The following is a 25,946-nucleotide window of genomic DNA, read 5'->3' as shown; positions in this document are numbered from 1 at the left end:
TCTCTGCAGAGTATTGATAATGACTGGGGTCACCCGTCTTTTAAAGACACTGGCCCAGAAGAAGGCAGTGGCAGACCACTTCTGTAGATAACTTTGCCAAGAGCTATCAATAGACAATAGGTGCAGGAGTAGGCCATTCAGCCCTTCGAGCCAGCACCACCATTCACTTTGATCATGGCTGATCATTCACAATCAGTACCCTGTTCCTGCCTTCTCCCCATATCCCTTGACTCCACTATCATTAAGAGCTCTATCTAGCTCTTTCTTGAAAGCATCCAGAGAATTGGCCTCCACTGCCTTCTGAGGCAGAGCATTCCACAGATCCACAACTCTCTGGGTGAAAAAGTTTATCCTCAACTCCGTTCTACGTGGCCTGCCCCTTATTCTCAAATTGTGGCCTCTGGTTCTGGACTCCCCCAACATTGGGAACATGTTTCCTGCCTCTAGCGTGTCCAATCCCTTAATAATCTTGTATGTTTCAATCAGATCCCCTCTCATCCTTCTGAATTTCAGTGTATACAAGCCCATTCGCTCCAATCTTTCACCATATGACAGTCCCGCCATCCCGGGAATTAACCGCGTGAACCTCGACTACACTCCCTCAATAGCAACAATGTTCTTCCACAAATTTGGAGACCAAAACTGTACATGATACTCCAGGTGTGGTCTCACCAGGGCCCTGTACAACTGCAGAAGGACTTCTTTGCTCCTATACTCAACTCAACTCCCCTTGTTACGCCATTAGCTTTCTTCACTGCCTGCTGTACCTGCATGCTTACTTTCAGTGACTGATGAACAAGGACACCAAGATCTCATTGTACTTCCCCTTTCCTAACCTGACACCTTTCAAATAGTAATCTGCCTTCCTGTTCTTGCCACCAAAGTGGATAACCTCACATTTATCCGCATTAAACTGCATCTGCCCACTCACCCAACCTGTCCAAGTCATCCTGCATTATCTCAACATCCTCCGCACATTTCATACTGCCACCCAGCTTTGTGTCATCTGCAAATTTGCTAATGTTACTTTTAATCCCTTCATCTAAATCATTAATGTATTATAAATAGCTGTGGTCCCAGCACCGAGCCTTGCAGTACCCCACTAGTCACTGCCTGCCATTCTGAAAGGGACCCATTAATCCCTACTCTTTGTTTCCTGTCTGCCAACCAATTTTCTATCCCTGTCAGTACCCTACCCCCAATACCATGTGCTCTAATTTTGCCCACTAATCTCCTATGTGGGACCTTATCAAAGGCTTTCTGAAAGTCCAGGTACACTGGCTCTCCCTTGTCCATTTTCATAGTTGCATCCTGAAAAAATTCCAGAAGATTAGTCAAGCATGATTTCCCCTTCGTAAATCCATGCTGACTCGGACCAATCCTGTTACTGCTATCCAAATGTGCCGCTATTTCATCCTTTATAATGGACTCCAGCATCTTTCCCACCACTAATGTCAGGCTAACTGGTCTATAATTCCCTGTTTTCTCTCTCCCTCCTTTCTTAAAGAGTGGAATAACATTAGCTACCCTCCAGTCCTCAGGAACTGATCCTGAATCTATAGAACATTGGAAAATAATTACCAATGCATCCAAGATTTCTAGAGCCACCTCAAGTACCCTGGGGTACAGACCATCAGGCCCTGGGGATTTACCATCCTTCAGTCCCATCAGTCTATCCAATACCATTTTCTGCCTAATATGAATCTCCTTCAGTTCCTCCGTTACCCTAGGTCCTCCGGCCACTATTACATCTGGGAGATTGTTTGTGTCTTCCCCAGTGAAGACAGATCCAAAGTACCTGTTCAACTCATCTGCCATTTCCTTGTTCCCCATAATAAATTCACCCGTTTCTGTCTTCAAGGGCCCAACTTTGGTCTTAACTGATTTTTTCCTCTTCACATACCTAAAGAAGCTTTTATTATCCTCCTTTCTATTCTTGGCTAGCTTGCCTTCGTATCTCATCTTTTTTCCCCATATTGCCTTTTAAGTTATCCTCTGTTGCTCTTTAAAAGTCTCCCAATCCTCTGGCTTCCCGCTCATCTTTGCTATGTTATACTTTTTTATTTTTATACTATGCTTGACTTCCCTTGTCATCCATGGTCGTCCCTTACTCCCCTTAGAATCTTTCTTCCGCTTTGGAATGAACTGATCCTGCACCTTCCCAGAAGTACCTGCCATTGTTGTTCCACTGTCATCCCTGCTAGGGTATCTTTCCAGTCAACTTTGGCCAGCTCCTCCTTCATGGCTCCATAGTCCCCTTTGTTCAACTGCAATACTGACACTTCCGATTTTCCCTTCTCTCTCTCAAATTGTATTTGAAAACTTATCATATTATAGTCACTACCTCCTAATGGCTTCTTTACCTCGAGTTCCCTTATCAAATCCAGTTCATTACACAACACTAAATCCGGAATTGCCTTCTCCCTGGTAGGTTCCAGTACAAGCTACTCTCAGAATCCATCTTGGAGGCACTCCACAAACTCCCTTTCTTGGGGTCTGGACCAACCTGATTTTCCCAGTCTACCTGCGTGTTGAAATTCCCCATAACAACCGTAGCATTACCTTTGCGACATGCCAATTTTAACTTTTGATTCAACTTGCACCCTATATCCAGGCTACTGTTTGGGGCCCTGCAGATAACTCCCATTAAGGTCTTTTTGCCCTTACAATTTCTCAGTTCTATCCATACTGACTCTACATCTCCTGATTCTGTGTCGCCCTTTGCAAGGGACTGAATTTCATTCCTCACCAACAGAGCCACCCCACCCCCTCTGCCCACCTGTCTGTTCTTTTGATAGGACGTATACCCTTGAATATTTATTTTCCAGCCCTGGTCCTTTTGCAGCCATGTCTCTGTTATTCCTACAACATTATACTTGCCAATTTCCAACTGAGCCTCAAGCTCATCCACTTTATTTCTTATACTCCGTGCATTGATATATAATACTTTTAATCCATTAGAGTACTCCCCTCACCTTTCACATCGATTCCTATTGCACTTGGCCATATTCTCCGATCCCTTCCTGAGCTTTCTGCCCTGTTAATTCTGTTGTCTTTCTTAACTTTCCTTATTCTCTCTTTCCCTTTAACTCCATCCTTATATTTCCTCTCTTCCCCCCCCACTATTTAGTTTAAACACACCAGTGTAGCAGTGGTAAACTTGCCTGCCAGAATGCTGGTCCCCCGCCTGTTAAGGTGCAACCCGTCCCTTTTGTACAATTCATCCTTGCCCCAAAACAGATCCCAGTGGTCTAAGAATCTAAATCCCTGCTTCCCATGGGGCCATGGCCCAATCATGGCCATGGGACCAAGATCGCCCATGTCATACAGCACGGCACATAATGATGATGTCATATGACCCAGCACATAATGATAGAAACATAGAAACGTACAGCTCAATACAGGCCCTTTGGCTCACAGAGCTGTGCTGAACCTCGGGTTACCCATAGCCCTCCATTTTTCTGAGCTCCATGTACCTATCCAGGAGTCTTTTAAAAGACCCTATCATATCCGCCTCCACCACCGTTGCCGGCAGCCCATTCCACGCATTCACCACTCTCTGTGTGAAAAAACTTACCCCAACATCTCCTCTGTATCTACTTCCAAGCACCTTAAAACTGTGCCTTCTCGTGCTAACCAGTTCAGCCCTTTAACATCAAAAAAAAGATGGGCTGGCATTGGAGAAAGTCCAGAGAAGGTTCAAAAGAATGATCCTGGGAATGAAAGGGTTAAGTTTTGAGGAGCGTTTGATAGCCCTGGGCCTGTACTTGCTGGAGTTTAGAAAAATGTGGGAGGATCACATTGAAATCTATCAAATATTGAAATGCCTAGGCAGAGTGGATGTAGAAAGGCCGCTTCTTTCTGTACGGGAATCTAAAACCAGAGGACACAGCCTGAGAATACAAGAATGTCCCTTTCGAACAGAGACAAAGAAGGATTTCTACAGTCGGGGGTGGCGAATCTGTGGAAATAATTGCAAAATATGGCTGTGGAGGCCACGTCATTGAGTAAGTGGAGGTTGATAGGTTCTTGTTTAGTAAGGGGGGGGTCAAAGGTTATGGAGAGAAGGCTGGAGAAAGAAAATATCTCAGCCGTGATGGAATTCTGGAGCAGGCTTGATGGGCTGAATGGCCTCATTTTGCTCCTGTGTTTTCTGGTCTTATGGCAAGAGATCAATTTTCAAAAGGAATAACTGACACCTCCTCTTTGCTTTCATATTAGAGCTGACGAGACACGAAACAACCAGGCTACCTGGGTGGAACAGGTGGAGAAGTACGAAGACGAAAAATGGGGAACTTCAAAAGGATCTACCCGAGCTCCACTTCAGAGAAATACGAGAAGTTCTTGGGAACAGTTGACTCCAAGGCTCGGGAAGAATATGTCAGGCAGGTTTATACTGCCCCTCCCAGTCCTGCCCCCTCCCTCCCTCCCTCTCCAGTGACCCACAGCCACCCAGTGTGCCATCACCTGTCAAACGGTGAAAGGCCTCGAAAGAGTGGATGTGGGAGATGCTTCCTATGGAGGGAGAGTCTTGGACCAGGGAACACAGCCTCAGAACAGAGGCGGAGGAGTGTCCTCTTAGAAAGGAGGAGAGGAGGAATTTCTTTAGCCGGAAAGTGGTGAATCCGTGGAATTTGCTCCACAGGTGGCTGTGGAGGCCAAGTCATTGGGTATATTTAAAACAGATGCTGATAGATTCTTGATTGGTCAGGGCATGAAGCGATAAGGGGAGAAGGTAGGAGATTGTGGCTGAGAGGGAAAATGGATCAGCCATGATGAAATGGCAGAGCAGACTTGATGGGCCAAATGGCCTAATTCTGATCTGCATCTTATGGTCTTAACCACATTCTCTACTACCCCTCTATAATCCCTCCCCAATCCTTTTACCCTCTTTCTAATCCCACATCACTTCCCCACTACCCACAACACAATTGTGTCGCGTTCTGGTTGCCTCATGATTGGAAAGGTGCAGAGGAGGTTTACCAGGATGCTCCCCAATCAGAGAGCATGTCTTTATGGGAATGGGTGAACGAGTTAGGGCTTTTCTTTTTGGAGCAAAGGAGGGTGAGAGGTGACTTGATGAAGGTGATGAAAAGGGCATAGATCAAATGGGCAGTCAGAGACTTTTTCCCAGGTTGGAAGTGGCTAATGGGGAAGGGGGGCATCATTTTAAGGTAACTGGAGGAAAGTATAGGGGGGATGTCAGAGGTAAATTCTTTACACAGAGAGTAGTGAGTGCATGGAACACCCTGCCAGGGGTGGTGGTAGAGGCAGATACATTAGGGACATTAAAGAGACTGTTAGATAGGCACATGGATGATAGAAGAATGGAGGGCTCTGTGGAAGGGAAAGGTTAAATTGACCTTAAAGTAGGTTAAAGATTAGCACCACATCGTGGGTGAAGGGCCTGTACTGTGCTGTCAGGTTCTATGTTCTGTCCCTCCACAGCTATATATTCTTACCATCATTAAGGACCCCCACCACCCAGGACATGCCCTCTTCTCATTGCTACCATCAGGGAGGAGGTACAGGAGCCTGAAGACCCACAGTCAATGATTCAGGAACAGCTTCTTCCCCTGTGCCACCGGATTTCAGAATGGACATTGAGCCCAGGAACACCACCTCACTGTTTCGTGCAGTCTTTTTGCACTACTCATTTAGTTTAATTTTTAGTATGTTTCCTATTGCAACTTACAGTGTTTTTATGTCGCAAGTTTCACAACAACTTTCCCAATATATGTCAATGATGTGAAACCTGATTCTGATCAAGTGTGGTGATTCATCACTGGTGATACGGAACAGAATCAGAATTTGGTTCATATCACTGGAGTACGTTGTGAAACTTGTTGTTACGTGGTAGCAGTACAATGTGATACATAATAATCAAAACTGTGTATATATATAATAGTTAAATTAATGAAGTAGTGCAAAAAGAGGGGGAGAAAAGTAGTCAGCTCGTGTTCATGGTTTCATTGTCCATTCAGAAACCTGATGGCTGAGGGGAAGGAGCTGTTCCTGAGTTGTTGAGTTTGTGCCTTCAGGCTCCTGTACCTTCTCCCTGATGGTTGCAATGAGAAGAGGGCATGCCCTGGGCGATGGGGGTCCTTGATGGTGGAGGCAGTCTTTTTGAGGCATCGCTCCTTAAAGATGCCCTGGATGCTGGGGAGGTTAGTGCTCATGATGGAGCTGACTGAGTTCACAACTTTCTGTAGCTCCTTTCGGTCCTGTGCAGTGCCCACCCCCCCACCATACCAGATGGTGATGCAGCCGATTAGAATGCTCTCCATGGTACATCTGTAGAGATTTGCAAGTGTGTTTGCAGACATACTAAATCACCTCAGCTTCCTCATGATATATAGCCGATGTTGTGCCTTCTTTGTAACTGCATCGATATCCTCAGAGATGTTGACACCCAGGAACATGAAATTGCTCACTCTCTCCACTTCTGATCCCTCTGTGAGGACTGATGTGTGTTCCCTCGTCTTACCCTTTGAGGTCTGCAATCAGTTCTTTGGTCTTACTGACGTTGAGTGCAAGGTCAGGTACACTTCCCATTCCTATGTCAGAGAGCACCCCACCCCCCTCAATGTTAGACTCGCCGGTGATTCTTGCCCCCGGTACTGCTCCCTCTGGAACAGCCAAGCGTGCTGGCCCTACTGCGCATGAGGTTGGAACATTGAAGGGGTGGGAGAGGGCATTGTTAATATTGGTGCAATGGCTTGGTATTGAAAATCTCGCTATCTCTCCAGGCAGCTGCGCAGGGAAATTCAGCAGAGTCAGGAGCAGAAGGAAATGCTCCTCAAAGAACGGGGGTTCCCTGAAGAGAACCTGCAAGAAGAGTCCCAGTTGCAGGAGAATCCAACCCTGTTGATCTTGGTGAAGCCAAAGTCACCAGAAGGACTGCAGACGTCATCATCCTCCACTCCTGTAAGAGTTTCTCTTGGTTGACGTGCTAAGTCGCCTTAGGTGGGACTAATGATTTAATCTACGAGATGTAGATGATTTCAGCTGAGCTGACATCTTGTAGATGATTTACAGCTCAGCTCAAAGCAACCTCTCAGCTAGGTCAAGATTGGGAATTAAATATCCAAGGATATCAGGTTATACGGTATGATAGGCAGGAAGGTAAGGGAGGTGGAGTAGCGCTCTAAGGATGAGATCAGTGCGACAGTGAGAGACGATATAAGATCTAAGGAGCAGAACGTTGAGTCCATCTAGGTAGAGATTAGGAACAGTAAGGGAAAAAAAATCCTTGGTGGGAGTTGTCGATCAGCCACCAAATAATCACATTACAGTGGCACAGGCAGTAAACAGAAATATCTCAGGCACGTGAGAATGGAACGGCAGTTATCATGGGAGACTAACTTGCACATAGATTGGGTGAATTAAGTTGGTCGAGACAGTCTTGTGGAGGACTTCATAGAACGCATAAATGATGGCTTTCTTGAACAGCGTGTTACTTAACCTACAAGAGAATGTGTTATCTTAGATCTGGTCCTGTGCAATGAGAAAGGTAAAATTAGTGATCTTGTAGTTAGGGATCCTCTCTGAAAGAGTGATCACAGTATGACTCAGTTTCCCATACAAATGGAGGGTGCAAAAGTAGTCTGGGAATACAGGCTATATGGTGGAGCAGTGGAAGTCTTTCAAAGAGATTTTTCCCGGTGCTCAACAAAAGTATATTCCAGTTAAAAGCAAGGACAATAAGGGTGGGGAGAGCCAGTCTTGGATAACTGAGGAAATTAAAGAAGGCGTCAAACTAAAAGCGTGTGAATAGAAAGCCTCCAAGAGTAGTGGGAAACTGGAAGACTGGGAAAATTTCAAACAGCAACAAAGACCCATCAAGCAATTAATAAAGAAAGGGAATAAGGAAAGAAAATAAACTAAAATTCTCTGGACTGTGGGCAGGTTCTGGTGGATTAGAAGACGGCGAATGTCACGCCACAGTTCAAAAACTGATGTCGGCAAAAGCAGGTAACTACAGGTCAGTTAGTTTAACATCTGTAGTTCGGAAAATGCTTGAAGCTATCATTAAAGAAGAAATAGCAAGACATCTGGCAAGAAATGGATCCATCAGGCAGATGCAGCATGGATTCAGCAAAGGCAGATCCTGTTTGACAAAGTTACTGGAGTTCTTTGAGGATATAACGAGCACAGTGGATAGAGGGGAACAGATGGACGTTATTTACTTGGATTTCTGGAAGGTGTTTGATAGGGTGCTGCATAAAACACTTATCCATAAGATAAGGATGCAAAGAGTTGGGGTGATGTATTAGCATGGATACAGGATTGGTTAACTGAAAGAAAGCAGAGTTGGGATACATGGGTGTTACTCTGGTTGGCAATCGGTGGTGAGCGGTGGTGCCATACGGGTCGGTGCTGGGCCCGCAACTGTTCACAATATATATTAACGATCTCGAAGAGGGAACCGGGTGTAGTGTATCGCTTAAGTTTGCTGATGATACCAAATTGAGTGGAAAGGTAAATTGTGCAGAAGATACAGAGAGATACATATTGATAGGTTAAGTGAGTGGGCAAGGGTCTGGCAGATGGAGTACAATGTTGGTAAATGTGATGTCATCCACTTTGGAAGGAAAAATGGAAGAGCAGATTATTATTTAAACGGTAAAAATTTCCAGCATACTGCTGTGCTGAGGGACTTGGGAGTACTTGTGCATGAATCACAAAAGGTTGGTTTGCAGGTGCAGCAGGCTATCACAAAAGCAAATGGAATACAGTATTGGCCTTCATTACCAGAGGGACTGAATTGAAGAGCAGGGAAGTTATGCTGCAACTGTACAGGGTACTGGTGAGGCTGCACCTGGAGTACTACATGCAGTTCTGGTCTCCATACTTGAGGAAGGACATACTGGCTTTGGAGGCAGATTGATGGTCAGGTTGGGATTGGTGCGAGGAGAGTCGAGGGCAGTGCATTCAGTGGAGGAGTGATGAAGTCGATGTCCTGTCGGGAATTCGAGATGAGAAGATCCAGAGCAGGCAGAGAACCAGAGCGGGGAGTCCCAAGGAGAGGAGGAGGTGAGTGAGGGTAATTTCAGAGATGTGAGAGCGGATCTTTTACACAGAGAGTGGTGGGTGCCTGCGGTGGTGGCTGAGATAGATACATTAGAGATTTTTAAGAGACATTTAGAGAGGCACATGAATGTGAGGAAGATGGGAGGATATGGACATTGTGTAGGCCGGAGAGATGAGCTTAGTTAGCTATTTGATTACTAATTTAATTGGTCTGGCACAACATTGAGGGCTGAAGGGCCTTTTCCTGTACTATACTGTTGTATGTTCTATTAAAGGACTCCTGACCTCAGCTGCAGGGATATCGTTGAAGGAACGTCTGAGGGTCACGCCAATGGGTCTCTTCACTGCTTTAGCCTTCAGCCCAAGCGGGGCTTTGGTTTGGAGGTTGGGAACGTGAGCTGGCTTTCAAGTTAGCAACCAAACCTGGTGGCAGATGTTCGCCCTGGCCAGACAGCTTGGTGTCAGTGTGAGCGAGAGAGAGAGAGGATTCCAGTCTTTCTGCGTGTAAGGATGTAATGCTGAGGCTTTATAAGGCAGTAGTGAGGCCTCACCTGGAGTCTTGTGTGCATTTTTGGGCCCCTTATCTCAGAAAGGATGGACTGATATTGGATGTTTGAATAGGCAACTCAGGCAACGCATCACCAAATAATTAGATAGGGCGTCAGAGGTTAAAGGAAAAATGGGTTTGAGAGGGAAATGGATCAGCCATGATGAAACAGCGGAGCAGACTCGATAGGCTGAAAGGCCTAACTCTGCTCCAATGTCTTAAGTTCTTCCGGTCTTTCATATGGAGACTGTCCTCCAGTCGGCTGAAGGAGTCTGTTAATGAGCTAGACCTGGAGGTCCTCCATTGGTTGGAATGGACCATGGATGTTGTGACCTAGCTGTCTACATGATGTGCAAGCCAGGGAAGTACAACACGGAGAGCAAGTTGTTGCCCACACAGCAGACGAGCTCTCTCCGTGCAGCTGATGAATGCAAAGGAATGGCAGAGATTGACAGTTTGGCATCAGCCCAAAGCGACTGGTTTTAAGGCATCAGTAACCCACCTGGGTGCCTTCTCCTGGCAGTAGAAACTGTTCCGCCAGTCTTAGTAGCTCAGCCAGATGTGAAGGCCAGGAGCTGGACTTGGTTGTCAGAAGCCTGCCCTGCCGTGCAATGTGATCATGTCTGCTCTATGCTGACTACAATTCTTTTTTTCTTGTACTGGTTTACGTATTAATAAACAGCCAGTAGGTGGAGATTGTGTCTCTCTCAGCCTTTGGCAGTCCATCAGGGTCAAGCATATTTTGCTTCCAACCCACAACACACACACCAAGTGCTGGAGGAATTCAGCAGGTTAGGCAGCAACTCTGATGAGGAATAAAGAGTCGATGTTTCAAACCGAGACCCCCTCATCAGGACTGGAAAGGAACTGGGAAGAAGCCAGAATAAGACTGGGAAGTGGTGGGAGCGTGGAGGGAAGGAGTACAAGCTGGCAGGTGATAGGTGAGACCAGGTATGGGGGAAGATGGATAAAGTTGGAAGCTGGAAGGGTTTAGGTCAGGGGTTCCCAATATCATAAAACCACAAGATATGGGAGCAGAATTAGGCCATTAGTCTGCTCTGCATTTCATCATGGCTGATCCATTTTCCCTCTCAGCCCCAATCTCCTGCCTTCTCCCTTTATCCCTTCATGACCTGACCAACCTCTGCCTTAAATATACAAAAATACTCGGCCTTCACAGCTGACTGTGGCAATAAATGCCACAGATTCACCACTCTCTGGCTAAAGAACTTTCTTCTCATCTTCCTATTCATCTCTAAAAGGACACCTCGCTATTATGAGGCTGTCCTCTGGTCTTAGACTCCCTACCATAAGAAACATCCTCTCCACATTCACTCTGAGACCCCTTGCTTAATTGGACTGGTCCATGGCAAGTAAAAGGTTGGGAACCCCTGGTAGAGGTGGAAGAGTTAAAGGGCTGAAGGAGGAGGAATCTGATGGGAGAGGAGAGTGGAGCATGGGAGAAGGGGAATTAGGAAGGGAAGAGGGTGAAGATGGGAAGGTCTTCATTGAGTTCACAACATCCAATCTGCTCTGGTACCTCATGTGGGCTGTCCTGCTGAGACTCTGAACAATGTTGGCCCCTCCAGGACATTGATAGTTGGGTCTTAAACAACTGTTGGGTTATTGAATATCAGGGGTAAGCAGTTAGATGCCCTCTTGCTGGAGATGTCATTACCTGGTGTACTGGTGGCATGATAACTTGGCTTCCTGGTGTCTGGCTATAACACTGAAGAGTCCCAAGCCTACTGTCTCCCCTGTACCACTGGGACTTTTCTTACCTGTCTGCTGTAGTAGTGAAATCTGCCCCAAAACCTTGTAAATTATAATTCTTTGAGGACAAAGAAATCTGGCTGTGGGAAACAAGCTTCGATTGTGTAGAGCTTTTCATTGATGGCATGAACTTCTATTTTTCCAACTACCGGTAATTTTTCCCTCCTGCTTCCAATTCCCCATTCTGGCCTCTTTTCCACATCTCCCTATCACTTCCCCTGGTACCCCTCCCCCTTCCCTTTCTCCTGTGGTCCACTGTCCTCTCCTATCAGATTCCTCCTTCCCCAGCCCTTTTACCTTTTCCATCTATCGCCTTCTAGCTTCTTACTTCATCCCGCTCCCCCACCCACCTAGATCCACACATAATCTTCCAGCGAGTCCTCCTTCCCTTCTCCCCACCTTTTTTATTCTGGCTTCTTCCCCCTTCCCTTTCCAGTCCTGATGTAGGGTCTTGGCCCGGAAACGTCAACTGTTTATTCATTTCCGTAGATGCTGACTGACTTGCTGTGTTCCTCCAGTATTTTGTGTGTTGAATTCCATTTGCCTTTGCCATTATCTACATTACTCACAGCTAACTTTCTGTGACCCCCCCCAGCTCTCCCTGTACAGTAACATTCTGTGATGTCTCTCTCTCTCTCTCTCTCTCTCTCTCTCTGTTTAAAGGATATTTTACTTTCTTACTCCTTTCACCATCATCATTATGTATCATGCCGTATGATGTGGGCAATCATGGTCTTTGGCATTGTGGGCAATGGCAAACCTCTTCTGGGCCAGTGTCTTTACAAGACGGGTGACCCTAGCCATTATCAATACTGTTCAGAGACTGTCTGCCTGGCATCAGTGGTTGTATAACCAGGACTTGTGATATGCACCGGCTGTTCGTACAACCAACCACCACCTGCTTCCGTGGCTTCATGTGACCCTGATCGGGAGGGCTAAGCAGGTGCTATTCCTTGCCCAAGGGTGACCTGCAGACTAGTGGAGGGAAGGACCACCTTACACCTCCTTTGGTAGAGATGTATCTCCACCCCACCACCCAGCTACACCTTTAACCACACATTATAGTCCAGCTCCCCTGTGGCGTTTACCCTTCAGGGAAATATCTAAAATAACTCACACAAAATGCTGGAGGAACTCAGTAGGCCAGGCTACAGTGAATTCTAAATCACAACTGTCTATGTTAAGAAGAAATTACTTCATTGCCCCTCTGACCCAGGCCTAGGCTGATTCCAGACCGAACAAGAGGCCTGAGCGGAAATCCAGGAACTGGAATCTCAGTAGCCAAAGTGAAGAGATTTATGGCAACTTGAGAATTATCCTCAATCTCTTTCCTCCAGTTATTGACCCTCCTGCCACTGAAAGCAGTTTCTCTTGACCCACCCTCCAGTATTTGATTGCCTCTAATAAATCTGCCTTTATCACCTGTCTCAAAGGGCAGTAGCACTGGGGCTTCTCACATCTCACCACATTAAATGGTCCCCTCTCCCTGGGCCAGCTGCTCACTGACCTGTTCCGGTATCAGGAATGGCATTATTAGTGTCATGTTATTCTATAATATCATGGAAATAAATCTTTGACTACATCGTGTTCTTGTCACTGGTGCCATTGTCAAGGATTCTCCTGCACGCCTCTCTGAGTCTTTGAGGCGAAACTGAATGGTATTCTGAGCGTCACAAGTTCAGGAAGTTCATCTGACACTGACTGCCAAGATTGTTTTTTACTGAGTGTTTTAAAATGCCAGCTGTTTTCAAAGTTTTTTTTTCTTCTGTATCCTTCAGACCAGCCAAGTGCTAGGAATTGTCTCCAGCCCAAGCCAGCGAGCAGGCGGCTGGGAGGAGAAGAATGTGGGCCACAGCTGTGAGTTGTCTCCAGGAAGAGCAGATGTTGAGCCAGAGCTGGTTTCTGAACAGAAGGCTGATGGCACAGAACACTGCTCGCTGCTCCAGAACCAATCCCAAGCAGAGCAGAAAGAACCAGGCCAGAAGCAGGAGCAGACAGAGGTTCCATCGGAGATCCCTGCTGAAGCACAAGAGGGAAATGCTGTGAGTGAGGCAGTGAACCAACCGGAGGCCAATGTGCAAAAGTTACAACAGCAGGCCCAAGTCCTGGATAACCAAGAGGCCGAAGATGGGGATCAGCAGCAGGTACAAGATCTGGTCCCACTGGAGCCCCAAGCTGTGAAAGAGGCCAAAGACCTGGCGCAGCAGGAGGCGGGAGATGAAAATGGGCAGGAGTCACAATCTCCACCTCTACTGGTAATGTTGCAACTCTTAACAAAACCCTAGTTAGACTACGCTTGGGAGTATTGTGTTCAGTTCCAGTCACCTCATTACAGGAAGGATGTGGAAGCTTTAGGTAAGGTGCAGAGGAGATTTACCAGGATGCTGCCTGAACTGGAGGGCATGTCTCGTGAAGATAGGTTTAGCCAGCTGAGGCTTTTCTCTTTGGAGCAAAGAAGGATGAGGGGTGACTTGATGGAAGTGTGTAAGACAGATCAATTGGACAGCCAGAGTTTTCTTCCCAGGCAGAAATGGCAAATGCCAGGAAGCATAATTTCAAGGCGATGGGAGGGAAATATAGAGGGGATGATAGAGGCAGAGAGTAGTGGGTGCATGGAACACCCTGTCATGGGTGGTGCTAAAGGCAGATACATTAGGGGCATTCAGGAAATGCTTAGATGGGCACATGATGATGGAAAAATAGAGGGTTAAGTAGGAGAGAAGGGTTAGATTGATCTTAAAGTAGGTTAAAAGTTGGTACAACATCGTGGGTGAAAAGGAATGCACTGTGCTGTGGTGTTTGATGATCTCTGTTCTAAATCACACATAGGCAAGTTGAGAATTTGAATTGACCAAGGCCTGTGTCGACAGGAAGCCCAAGTCATAGTCACAGAGCTATCGGTCCCTTTGCCCTAATGCCAACCACGATTACAGGGACTTGAGGACCTGAGTAATAGGAAAAGACTGAATTGTTTGGGTCTTCATTCCCCGGGGCGTAGGAGGTGGAGGGGAGACTTGATTGAGGTATACAAAATGATGAGAAGTATCCATAGTGTAAAGGCAGGCAGGCTTTTCCCACTGAGATTGGGTGGCACTGAACTGGAGGTCATAGGTTAAGGGTGAAAGGTGAGTGTTCAAGGGGAACCTGAGGGGAATCTTCTTCACTCAGGGGGTGGTACGAGTGTGGAATGAGCTGCCAGCGGAAGTGGTAAATTGTGGTTAGATTGCAATATTGAAGAGAAGTTTGGATGGGTCCATAGATGGGAGGGTAGGGATGGCTACAGTCCAGGTGCTGGATGACAGGACTCGGCAGCTTAATAAATTGGCACGGCCTGGATGTGCTGAAAGGCCTATTATGAACTAAATGACTCTTTGGCTGCTAATCTGTACTCAAATACTCTACCACTGAGCTTATAAAATTAATTTTAAAATGACAAAATTTTAGAAAATACTAGAAACTGGAGCAGACCATGAATTTTTTGGCCTCTGTAAGACCATAAGACATAGGAGCAGAATTAGGCCATTTGGCCCATTGAGTCTGCTCTGCCATTCCATCGTGGCTGATTTACTATCTCTCTCAACCCTGTTCTCCTGCCTTCTCCCCATATCATTTGACACCCTGACTAATCAAGAACCTGCCAACCTTCGGTTTAAATATACCCAATGACCTGTCCTCCGCAGCCGTCTTGTGGTAACAAATTTCACAGATTCACCCCCCAATGACTGGATGCATTCTATGACCCTTATAGGATTCCATGCGTTTACAGGCTCTCTCAGGGTTAAGACAGGGTTCAGTTCCTGAGAACGGTCTGTAAGATGGAAACGAACAGAAATAGTGCACGGGACAGGGTCACGGGAAAAACTACGACAGGGGAGCGAACAGGTGTGGCAAGAGCAGCTGCCAGCCCGTCTCACTGACCCAGTGAGAGGCCGAATTGAATTTGATTGAATTGAATATTATTTCTTATATCCTTCACATACACAAGGAGTAAAAATCTTTATGTTACATCTCAGTTTGAATGTGCAAGGTGTAAATTGTAGTAATTTGTAATAAATAGTATGTCCAGTAAGTTATACAACAGTACAGTCAATATAGCTCAGAAATACAGTTGTGTCAGTGTGAATTAATCAGTCTGATGGCCTGGTGGAAGAAGCTGTCCTGGAGCCTGTTGGTCCTGGCTTTAATGCTGCGGTACCATTTCCCGGATGGTAGCAACTGGAACAGTTTGTGGTTGGGGTGACTTGGGTCCCCAATGATCCTGCAGCCCCTTTGTACACACCTGTCCTTGAAAATGTCCTGAATCATGGGAAGTTCACAACTACAGATGTGCTGGGCTGTCCACACCACTCTCTGCAGAGTCTTGCGATTGAGGGAGGTACAGTTCCCATACCAGGCACTGATGCAGCCAGTCAGGATGCTCTCAGTTGTGCCCCTGTAGAAAGTTCTTCGGATCATGCCGAATTTCTTCAACCGTCTGAGGTGAAAGAGGCGCTGCTGTGCTTTTTTCACCACACAGCTGATATGTACAGACCACGTGAGATCCTCGGTGACGTGTATACCGAGGAACTTGAAGCTGTTCACCCTCTCAACCCCAGATCCATTGATGTCTCCATTCCTCCTGTAATCCACAACCAGCTCCTTTGTTTTTGCGACATTGAGGGAGAGGTTGTTTTCTTGACACCACTGTGTCAGGGTGATGACCACTTCTCTGTGGGCTGCCTTGTTATTATTTGAGATCAGGCCAGTCAGTGTATAGAGAGTCTGTTCAGTGGTCCCATCACTGCTCGGCCTGAACCGGCCCCCTGATTGTAGTGGCTTGGCTGGATCGAGAATGCAGTGTGGGGAGTGAACACCAATTTACAGAATCACCAACGCCATCTGGGGCACAGGCCTTTGACAGCAGCTCACCAGAGTCCTCCATCCTGGGAGTCTTTCAACCTGTTTCCAGGTGTGGCCCATCTTCTTGGCATATCCTTCCTCTCCCAGGGATGGAGCTTCTGTTGGGGTTTCTGTAGCTCTGGGTTTTTAACCCCATGCCCAGGTGGGAGGGTTGGTGGGAGTGAAAGCAGTTGGGAAAGCTCCATTCCCACAAGGTAGAAGATTCCTGCGGCGTCGGAGAGTCATAGAAAAATACGGCAGAGAAGCAGGCCCTTCAGCCCATCTAGTCCATGCCGAGCCATTTTAAACCGTCTATTCCCATCGACCTGCACCAGGACCATTGCCATCCATATCCCTACCATCCGTGTACCTATCCAAACTTCTCTTAAACGTGGAAACCGAGCTCGCATGCACCACTTATGCTGGCAGCTTGTTCCAAGCTGTCCCCACCCTCTGAGTGAAAATGTTTCCCCTCATGTTTCCAGGTGGCAAATGCAGTTACTGCTTTGCCCATCCTGAAAGAAACTGTCCGAGTTTTGAACAGATACTAATGGGTCCCTTGCAATTATTTCCCGAGAACATTAAACTGATCCAACACCGTGCCTTTTCTTTAAAATATCTCAGTCAGGTTAGACTGGAATGTCTAGACAGAGCGGACGTGGAGAGGATGTTTCTGAAAGTGGGAGAGTGGAGTACCAGACAGTGCAGCCTCAGAAATGAGGTTCGTCACTTTAGAATAGAGATGGGGAAGAATTTCTTCAGCCAGAGGGTGGTGAATCTGGAATTCATCGTCACAGGCGGCTGTGGAGGCCAAGTCATTGGGGATATTTAAAACCAGAGTTTGATAGGCTCTTGATTAGTCAGGGCATCAAAGGTTATGGCAAGAAGGCAGGAGAATGTGGTTGAAGTTATAAATCAGCCATGATGGAATAGAAGGACGTCCCTTTAGAACGGAGATGAGAAGGAATTTCTTTAGCCGAAGGGTGGTGAATCTGTGGAATTCATCGCCACAGACGGCTGTGGAGGTGTACTTAAAATGAAGGTTAAGAGGCTCTTGATTAGTAAGGGTGTCAGAGGTTACGGGGAGAAGGCAGAAGGCTGGGGTTGAGATGGACAATAAATCAGCCATGAAGGAATGATGGAGCAGACTCGGAGGGCCAAGTGGCCTAATTCTGTTGCTAAGATTTATGGTCGGTCTACGAATAGGTTATGAGGTCAGCACAACATCGTGGGCTGAATGGCCTGCAAAATTATGTGTTCTAAACCTTTCATCTATATTTCTGTTTTCTTCAGAATACCCAGTCGGAGATCTTTGAGGAGCTTGACCAGAAGAGTACAATTGTTGCGGAGGAAACCGAACCAGCGGATGCGTGCAGCACGCTGCCAGCCGAAAGCACAGAGCAGAATGGGAGCTCGAGGCAATTCCTCCCTGAGGTCCAGAGTCAGCCCAGGAGCCAAGGTGGCCTCGAGGCCCAGGCATTCCCCCAAGAGGGGCAAAAGGCCGCAAGAGAGACGCTGAGCGCAACGGGCAACCCGCATGCCACCTCGAAGGCCATCAAGAAGTTGTCTAAGGTCCTGAAACGCAACCGCAGCCAAGTGGGCCTGGCAAGCAATGTGAATTGTTCCAGACAGACTGATGCTGCAGGGCACGCTAATGTCACTGAGGAGATTTCAAATGCACCTCGGGATCAGCGTGATTCCTGTTGCAACTGCTGGGGTTACAGTAAGTGAAATACAACCTTTTAGCCTTCTAAACTCGAAATCTGGGTTTCCTCACTTGCAGGGACTCCACAGTTTGTGTTCTCAGTATTACTTGTTTAGTCTTTGTATTTGCACAGTTTGTCTTCTGTTGCACATTGGTTGCTTGTCAGCGATTGTATGTACAGTGCCTCCAAAAAAGCATTCGTCCCCCTTGGAGGTTTTCATGTTTTGTTGTTTTACAACACCGAATCATAGTGGATTTAATTTGGCTGTTTTGACACTGATCAACAGAGAAAACCTCTTTTGTGACCAAGTGAAAACAGATCTCTACAAAGTGCTCTAAATTAATTACAATTATTAAACACAAAACAATTGACTACATAAGTATTTTTCCCCTTCAAGTCACTATTTAATAGATGCACCTTTGGCAGCAATTATAGCCTTGAGTCTGTGTGGACTGGTCTCCATCAGCTTTGCACATCTGGACACTGCAATTTTTCCCCTTCCCCTTCCTTCTTTACAAAACTGCTCAAACTCTGCTGGATTTGCATGAGGATTCCGTGGGGCAACACCGTAGCGTAGTGGTTAGCGCAATACTTTACGGTACCGGTGACCCCAGTTCAATTTCAGCCGTTGCCCGTAAAGAATTTGTATGTTCTCCCCATGACCACGAGTGTTTCCTCCAGGTGCTCTGGTTTCCTCCCACAGCCCAAAGACCTACCAGTTGGTAGGTTGATTGGTGGTTGTAAAACTGTCCTGTGATTGGGCTGGGATTAAATCGGGGGATTGCTGAATGTGTGCTAGATTTTATTACAGCCTTGTGGGCTGAGCAAAACTGAATTATTAGTTGTTGAATTAAGTGTTTCAGGAAACAATTAAGTGCCCAACGTGTCACCAGCACCAGACTACCAGCCATCAAGGATGTATTCCAAGTTCAAAGTACAAAGTACAGTAATTATCAAAGTATGCTTACGGTGCACAGCCTCGAGGTTCATCTTCTTGCAGGCAGCCACAAACAAAGAAATGTCAGAGAACCCACTTAAAGAAAGCACCCCACGAAACAAGACCATCAGACGTGCAAAGTCACGCAAACAACAGAAACAACAAACGAGTAACGCTCAGAACATCAAACATCAGAACGCAGGATCCCCAGAAGTGGGTCCACACCCACGAGCCACCGGGGGGTGAGTGAAGCCGGTCCAGGAGCTTACCCACCATCAAGGGCCGGGAAAGGGCCAGTAACGTCAGGGAGGATCCCACCCACCCTGCTCACGGACTGTTTGTCCCTCTCCCATCGGGGACGAGGCTGCATAGCATCCACGCCTGGACCACCAGACTCAGAAACAGTGACTTTCCCCAACACTAACCCACACCCCAACCACCACCACCTGATCATTTCCTGTCAGAGTCACCTTCTGTACAGACACTGAGTGATTCAGGAACAGCCTCTCCCCCGTCATCAGATTTCTGAATGGACATCGAACCTGTGAACACTAACTCACTATTTTCTTTTTGTCTTTTTGCACGACGTGTTTAATTGTTTAATTTTTTAATTTTTTATATATTTACTGTAATTTACAGCTTTTATTTTCAATTGCAAGGTACTGCTGCCGCACAACGACAAATTTCATGGTATATGCTGATTGATTGTGATTTTGAGACACTCCTGTGCCTAGAGTCACTTTATGCACGTACAGTCAATCCATGTATATAAGCTATCTTATGTATTTATATTTATTGTGTTTTTATTATTATTATTATTGTGTTCTTTATCTTATGGAGTTTATCTTAGTAGTGAGTTAAGCATCGATTTGTCGAACTTCTAGTTTTCTTCTTCACCATTCCCCATTCTCATTTCTCTCTCTCACCTTATCTCCTTACCTGCCCATCACCTCCCTCTGGTGCTCCACCATCGTCCCCTTCTTCCATGGCCTTCTGTTCTCTCCTATCAGATTCCCCCTTCCCCAGCCCTTCATCACCTCCACCAATCGACTTCCCAGCTCTTTACTTCACCCCACCCCCTCTTCCGGTCTCACCTATCACCTACCACCTCGTACTTCTTCCTCTCCTCCCCCACCCTCAACGTCTTCTCCCTTCCTTTCCAGTCCTGATGAAGGGCCTCAGCCTAAAGCCTCGACTGTTTACACGTTTCCGTAAATGCTGCCTGACCTACTGGGTTTTTCTGGCACTTTGTGTGTGTTGCCTTGGATTTCCAGCATCTGCAGATCTTCTTGTGTTTGGCTTGGTGTGCTTTATTTATCTCCTGCATCCCATCCAGAGTTACGATTATTTCGTTCTCCTTGACACTTGTGTACTGAAAATGACACTAAACAATCTTGAATGTTTTTCGTTAGCTAAAGTATTCAGTTCATACCCCAGACAGGATCTGCTGCAGGAGCTGGTTACGGGACAGTGCCGTGGAACGCGACTGCAGGAACCCGCCCGAGCACCAGCAGAATCAAGTTGCCGAGAGGTTTCCCAACGCGTCTGCCTATCCCGAGAGGGTGACCGAGGACAGGAGCAGAGGGAAGCTGTGCGTGTCCTCCGAGCCCCCAACTTTGCACCTCCGTGGCTCTACCTGTTCCACAAAACCCAGGATTAGACAAAGGGACCTCAACAGTCATGGCAGGTAAAAAAAAAAGGTGAACGCCAGAAGTTTTCTCTAGGGTTTCCTCTGGGTGCTCCGGTTTCCTCCCACTGTCCAAAGACATACCGGTCAGTAGTTTAATTGGTCATTGTAAATTGCCCCATGATTAGGCTGGTGTTAAATCGGGAGATCGCTGGGCGGTGAGGCTCGAAGGGCCGGAAGGGTCAATTCTGTGCCTTCTCTCAATCAATGAATCAACCAACCTAACCCTCCCCTCCCGCATAGCCTGCCATTTTCCATCATCCGTCAGCCTATCTAAGTGTCTGTAAAGCACCACAGTCAGCATAATGCCTTCAGTGCCACCAGGTTCAGGAACAGTTATTACCACTCAACCATCGGGAAGGACGTACAGGAACCTCAGGACCCACACCACCGGTTCAGGAACAGTTATTACCCCTCAGCCATCGGGAAGGACGTACAGGAGCCTCAGGACCCACACCATCAGGGTCGGGAACAGTTATTACCCCTCAGCCAGGGGTGCAGTGCTGCTGGATCTCACCGGAGTGCCACTCCGGCACCTCTGTAAAAAAATGTCAAAATATACAAGCGGGGAATTTAACAGCGGCCGCTATAGTTGATTGGAAAGAGGCTCTTTTTCTCTTTGTGTTGATAGGAAAAAGAGTAGTGAGCAATGAACGAGACGAAATACATTTCCAAATCTCCCAAATGGCTGCTCTCCTCCCCTGTTAACATTTCTCACTTACAAAATATGATATTTTCTATTCGTACAGATACAATTATAATTTCTGTAAAGATTCAAGCTTCTTTCACTTTTTACATACTTAAAGACTAAACAGGATCTGTATTGGTCTAACCATGTAATACCCGATGTGTGAGGATATTGTGAATATCCAGACACACAGGTACACTTCCTGTCCAACCATTTCTGCGAGAGAAACGGTACGAGGCAGAGTTGCCAACCTACCGCTTTTGATACTAATATTCACCAATATTCGTGGCTTTACCAATCGTTCTTCAGGCGTTCTTGTTTCATACTTGATTACTTGGTTCCAGTTTATGTGGCTGAAAGTGTAAAAAACTTATTTGCTTTGTTTCTGTTATTTTGATACCTGCTTAGGAACACTGCTCAGCACTGCGGGCCCTGCTGTCTGCTCTGAATCAGCCGTAGAAGTAAGCCTACATCTGTGGTGGTCGCCAATACAAAAGTAAATTTTTCTCACTAACAACCCTATGGCTTCTAAGCAAACAACGTTACCTTACTTGCTTGATAATTATATTTTATGATAATTAGTAATACTTTGTCATATTATTAAATTAAGTATTATATGTTTTATTGTACCAGTTATACACTGAAGTGTAGTGATAGGCTATAATCTTGTTAATGTCGTAACTATCACTATATTTCTGTGGAGCTTGGGAATTCATGTATTTCTTTCATCTTGGTTCAGTGCCTGACATTATAAGAAGCCCTATTCACATATATATGTCACACCCAATTTGTGTACCTGCTCAAGGCGAGTGAAGAGGACGGACGAGTGCGGGAGCGGTCGGCGGTTCCGGGATGGCGGATACCGGAATTCGACGGTTCGGAGGTTGTTGGAGGTTCGGAGGTCGTTTGTGGACGGATCGGGGAGGTGTGAGCTCCAACGACTTAATTTGGTGCACAAAACTGACAAATTTACTGAGTGGCACCTTTGTTTTTTTTTTGTGTCCACTAACCACACCACCAAAAAGAGTTATAAAGTGTAACTTAACTGTACATTGTGTATTGTCTGATATTTTACAGTGTGGGCTTGTATCGGGGTGCATTACGTAGCGTCTACGCAAACGTGAGTACACAGTTTGGTAGGGCCTACGGCAGTTCCCCTAGACGGACGTGAGTTGATCGAGCCGAGCGTTACATATCTATCTAGCTGGGGTGCCTGAGACTTTTGCACACACCGCTGTATTTGTCAACATGGAGCGGAGAGCGAGCTTGTAAATCTGGCAGGAGCAAAGAATGTTGGGAATGGCGAGGATGGAGCACCGCAGGAGGGGTGTGGGACAAGTGGCAGAGGAGGAGTGCCAGTGCACTTGGATGGCATGGTTGCAGACACACCCAGCCCTGAGACACCAGGCAAGGCCATTTGATTCCAAACAATTGGTTTATTGGTCATTACAGATGTCTCTCTGGTGCTTCCCACTCACTGCCTCTCCCTTCCCCTATTCCCAACCATGATCCCCCCTCTCCCAGTCCACAATGGAGACCCACATCAGAATCAGGTTGATCATCACTCACATACGTAATGAAATTTGTATTTTTTTTTTGCAGCAGTACAGTGTAATCCATAAAATCACTACAGCACTGTGCAAAAGTCTTTGGCACGCTATTTATATATATGTTTGTGTGTGTGTGTGTCTGTCCCTAAGAATTTGGCACAGTACTGTACATACTTTGATAGAAAATTTTTCAAAGTTCCAAGTTCAAAGTAAACTTTCACTTTTCATCTTGCAGGCGGTAACAGTCCACGTTGGCAATGATCTGCAGAAAAACCGCTTCAGCCGTTTCTAGGAGATTCAACGCCTCTACAGTGCACTGATGCCCCTGTCCACTTACGCTCCAGCCTCTTCCGTCTTGGACGTGATACGACGCCGCTTAAATTTGAGAAGAAATCATTTTATAACTTACTAATCTACTGTGTGGAAATTTTAGTCTTTAACTTCCTACTTTTTGTAAATGTATCTGTTTCCAAAACGTATTAAATATATTTAAAGCTTGCAAACCACTGTAATGTTGCATCAGTTCTTTTGCCTCCCCAGTAGATAACGTGTTGATGATATTTTACCTGTATGGTTGAGAGAGGGAGAGATAGCGGTGGGAACATTGACACATAGAAACAAAGAAAATTTACAGCACAATACAGGCCCTTTGGCCCACAAAGCTGTACCGAACATGTCCCTACCTTAGAAATTACCTAGGGTTACCCATAGCCCTCTATTTTTCTAAGCTCCATGTTCCTACCCAGGAGTCTCTTAAGAGACCGTTTTGTTTCCGCCTCCACCACCACCGCTGGCAGCCCATTCCATGCACTCACCACTCTCTGCATAGAAAAACTTACCCCTGACATCTCCTCTGTACCTACTTCCAAGCACCTTAAAACTATGTCCTCTCGTGCTAGCCAGTTCAGCCCTGGGGAAAAGCCTCTGACTATCCACACAATCAATGCTTCTGATTATCTTGTACACCTCTATCAGCCACCTCTCATCCTCCGTCGCTCCAAGGAGAAAGGGCTGAATTCACTCAATCTATTCTCACAAGGCATGCCCTCCAATCCAGGCAACATCCTTGTAAATCTCCTCTGCACCCTTTCTATGGTTTCCACATCCTTCCTATAGTGAGGCGACCAGAATTGAGCGCAGTACTCCAAGTGGGGTCTGACCAGGGTCCTAAGGAGCTGCAACATTACATCTCGGCTCTTAAACTCAATCCCACAATTGATGAAGGCCAATGCACTGTATGCGTTTGTAACCATAGAGTCAACCTGCGTAGCAGCTTTGAGTGTCCTATGGACTCAGACCCCAAGACCCCTCTGATCCTCCACACCACCAAGAGTCATCATTAATACTATTTTCTGCCAACATATTTGACCTACCAAAATGAACCACCTCACACTTATCTGGGTTGAACGCCATCTACCGTTTCTCGGCCCAGTTTTGCATCCTATCAATGTCCCACTTTAACCTCTGACAGCCATCTGCACTGTCCACAACACACCCAACCTTTATGTCATCAGCAAATTTACTAACCCACCCCTCCACTTCCTCACTTCCTCATCCAGGTCATTTATAAAAAAATCACAAAGAGTAGGGGTCCCAGAACAGATCCCTGAGGGACACCGCTGGTCACCGGCCTTCATGCAGAGTATGACCCATCTACAACCAGTCTTTACCTTCTGTGGGAAAGCCAGTTCTAGATCCACAAAGCAACGTCCCCTTGGATCCCATGCCTCCTTACTTTCTCAATAAGCCTTGCATGGGGTGTCTTATCAAATGGCTTGCTAAGATCCATGTACACTACAACTATGGCTCTACCTTCTTCAATGTGCTTAGTCACATCCTCAAAAAATTCAATCAGGATGTAGGGCACGACCTGCCTTTGACAAAGCCATGCTGACTATTTCTAACCATGTTATGCCTCTCCAAATGTTCACAAATCCTGCCTCTCAGGGTCTTCTCCATCAACTTACCAACCACTGAAGTAAGACTCACTGGCCTATAATTTCCTGGGATATCTCTACTCCCTTTCTTGAATAAGGGAACAACATCCGCTACTCTCCAATCCTCCGGAGCCTCTCCTGGCCTCATTGATGATGCAAAGATAATTGCCAGAGGTTCAGCAATCTCCTCACTTGCTTCCCACAGTAGCCTGGGGTACATCCCGTCTGGTCCCGGTGACTTATTCAACTTGATGCTTTACTAAAGCTCCAGCACATCCTCTTTCTTAATATCTACATTCTCAAGCTTTTCAGTCCACTGCAAGTCATCCCTGCAATCGCCAAGATCCTTTTCCGCCAAGACTTTCTGGTCAGTAAAGAAACGAAATAAAAACAAGGGCCCAATCTTATCAAACAGACTGTTGCGCAAAGTTGGAACTCACTGATAAGTCGATCGTTCAACTGCGACTTCCTCCGACCGTCGCTGCCCTTCGGACTCTCGCTCCACGTCCGGCGGTCTCCCAACATGTGTAGATGTAATCTAAGGCGGGGGGCGGGGGTTGTTGTCCCTGATGATGGAGACTGGTTCCCTGTCACATCGCTCTGGGTAGTTTTTTTCTGGATATCCGTTCTGACACGTGATGTCCGGCGCCGAGAGGAAAACTTCCAGGAGCTAACCTGGCAGGGGAGAGACGGTGATGAAGAGCTAAGATCAAACGTTCTTTACCGGAACGCTCTGATCGCCGGTGGTCATTTCAGCACACAGAGAGCGTTGGCAGGGGAGCGGCCTCGGGCTGACACGGGGTGGAATGTGGAGGGAATCGGCTCCGAAATCTGGCCTTTTCCCCCTGTGCAGCGGCGATGGAGGGAAGGATGGCTGGAGAGACGAACGCATCAGAGAAGAGGAAGGCTGGAGAGACCAGCGCTTCGATTCGTGGGGCTGGGGTGAAGAAGACGGTCAGACTGAGCGTTCGAGATTTGAAAGAAGGCAACGGTTTCAGTAGGGAGACCTTCATTTGCAAGGTGCTACCGGATTGCCGTGGCTTCAAGGTGAACGATCTTTACAGCGTCCGGGATTTCGCCGGTTACTACGACGTCACCTTCGGGCATGCCCCAGGGTGGCAGAAGTTACGTGACTGCTTCAGTGAGAAGGGGAGTGAGGCGCCGCTGTCGCTACTAAAAGCGCAGCCCCTCTACGCCGACGTAACGCAGC

The 25,946-nt window shown here is 46.7% G+C and overlaps 1 protein-coding gene and 1 long non-coding RNA gene across 2 annotated transcripts in view; one reads left to right on the top strand and one right to left on the bottom strand.

The window, feature by feature from the left end:
• The window catches only part of LOC140203618 (uncharacterized), a 99,204-nt gene extending 78,639 nt beyond the window's left edge, over positions 1-20,565 (top strand). The window contains 6 exon segments of the mRNA XM_072269666.1: positions 4,222-4,277; positions 4,280-4,389; positions 6,754-6,927; positions 13,132-13,608; positions 17,525-17,954; positions 20,312-20,565. Coding sequence (XP_072125767.1) covers positions 4,222-4,277; positions 4,280-4,389; positions 6,754-6,927; positions 13,132-13,608; positions 17,525-17,954; positions 20,312-20,565 — 1,501 coding nt within the window.
• A 494-nt stretch (positions 20,566-21,059) lies between these two features.
• Positions 21,060-25,336, bottom strand: LOC140203957 (uncharacterized). The gene is made up of 3 exons (XR_011887463.1): positions 25,177-25,336; positions 23,304-23,365; positions 21,060-23,174 (listed from the first exon to the last, which is right to left on the bottom strand). It is a non-coding gene; the product is annotated as an uncharacterized lncRNA (long non-coding RNA).
• Positions 25,337-25,946: the final 610 nt, after the last annotated feature.

The sequence above is a fragment of the Mobula birostris genome, chromosome 10 (genome assembly GCF_030028105.1).
Source record: "Mobula birostris isolate sMobBir1 chromosome 10, sMobBir1.hap1, whole genome shotgun sequence".
Classification (NCBI taxonomy): Eukaryota; Metazoa; Chordata; class Chondrichthyes; order Myliobatiformes; family Myliobatidae; genus Mobula; species Mobula birostris.
Note: the sequence above shows the minus strand (reverse complement) of the source record. Positions and strands in the feature narration are given on the sequence as shown.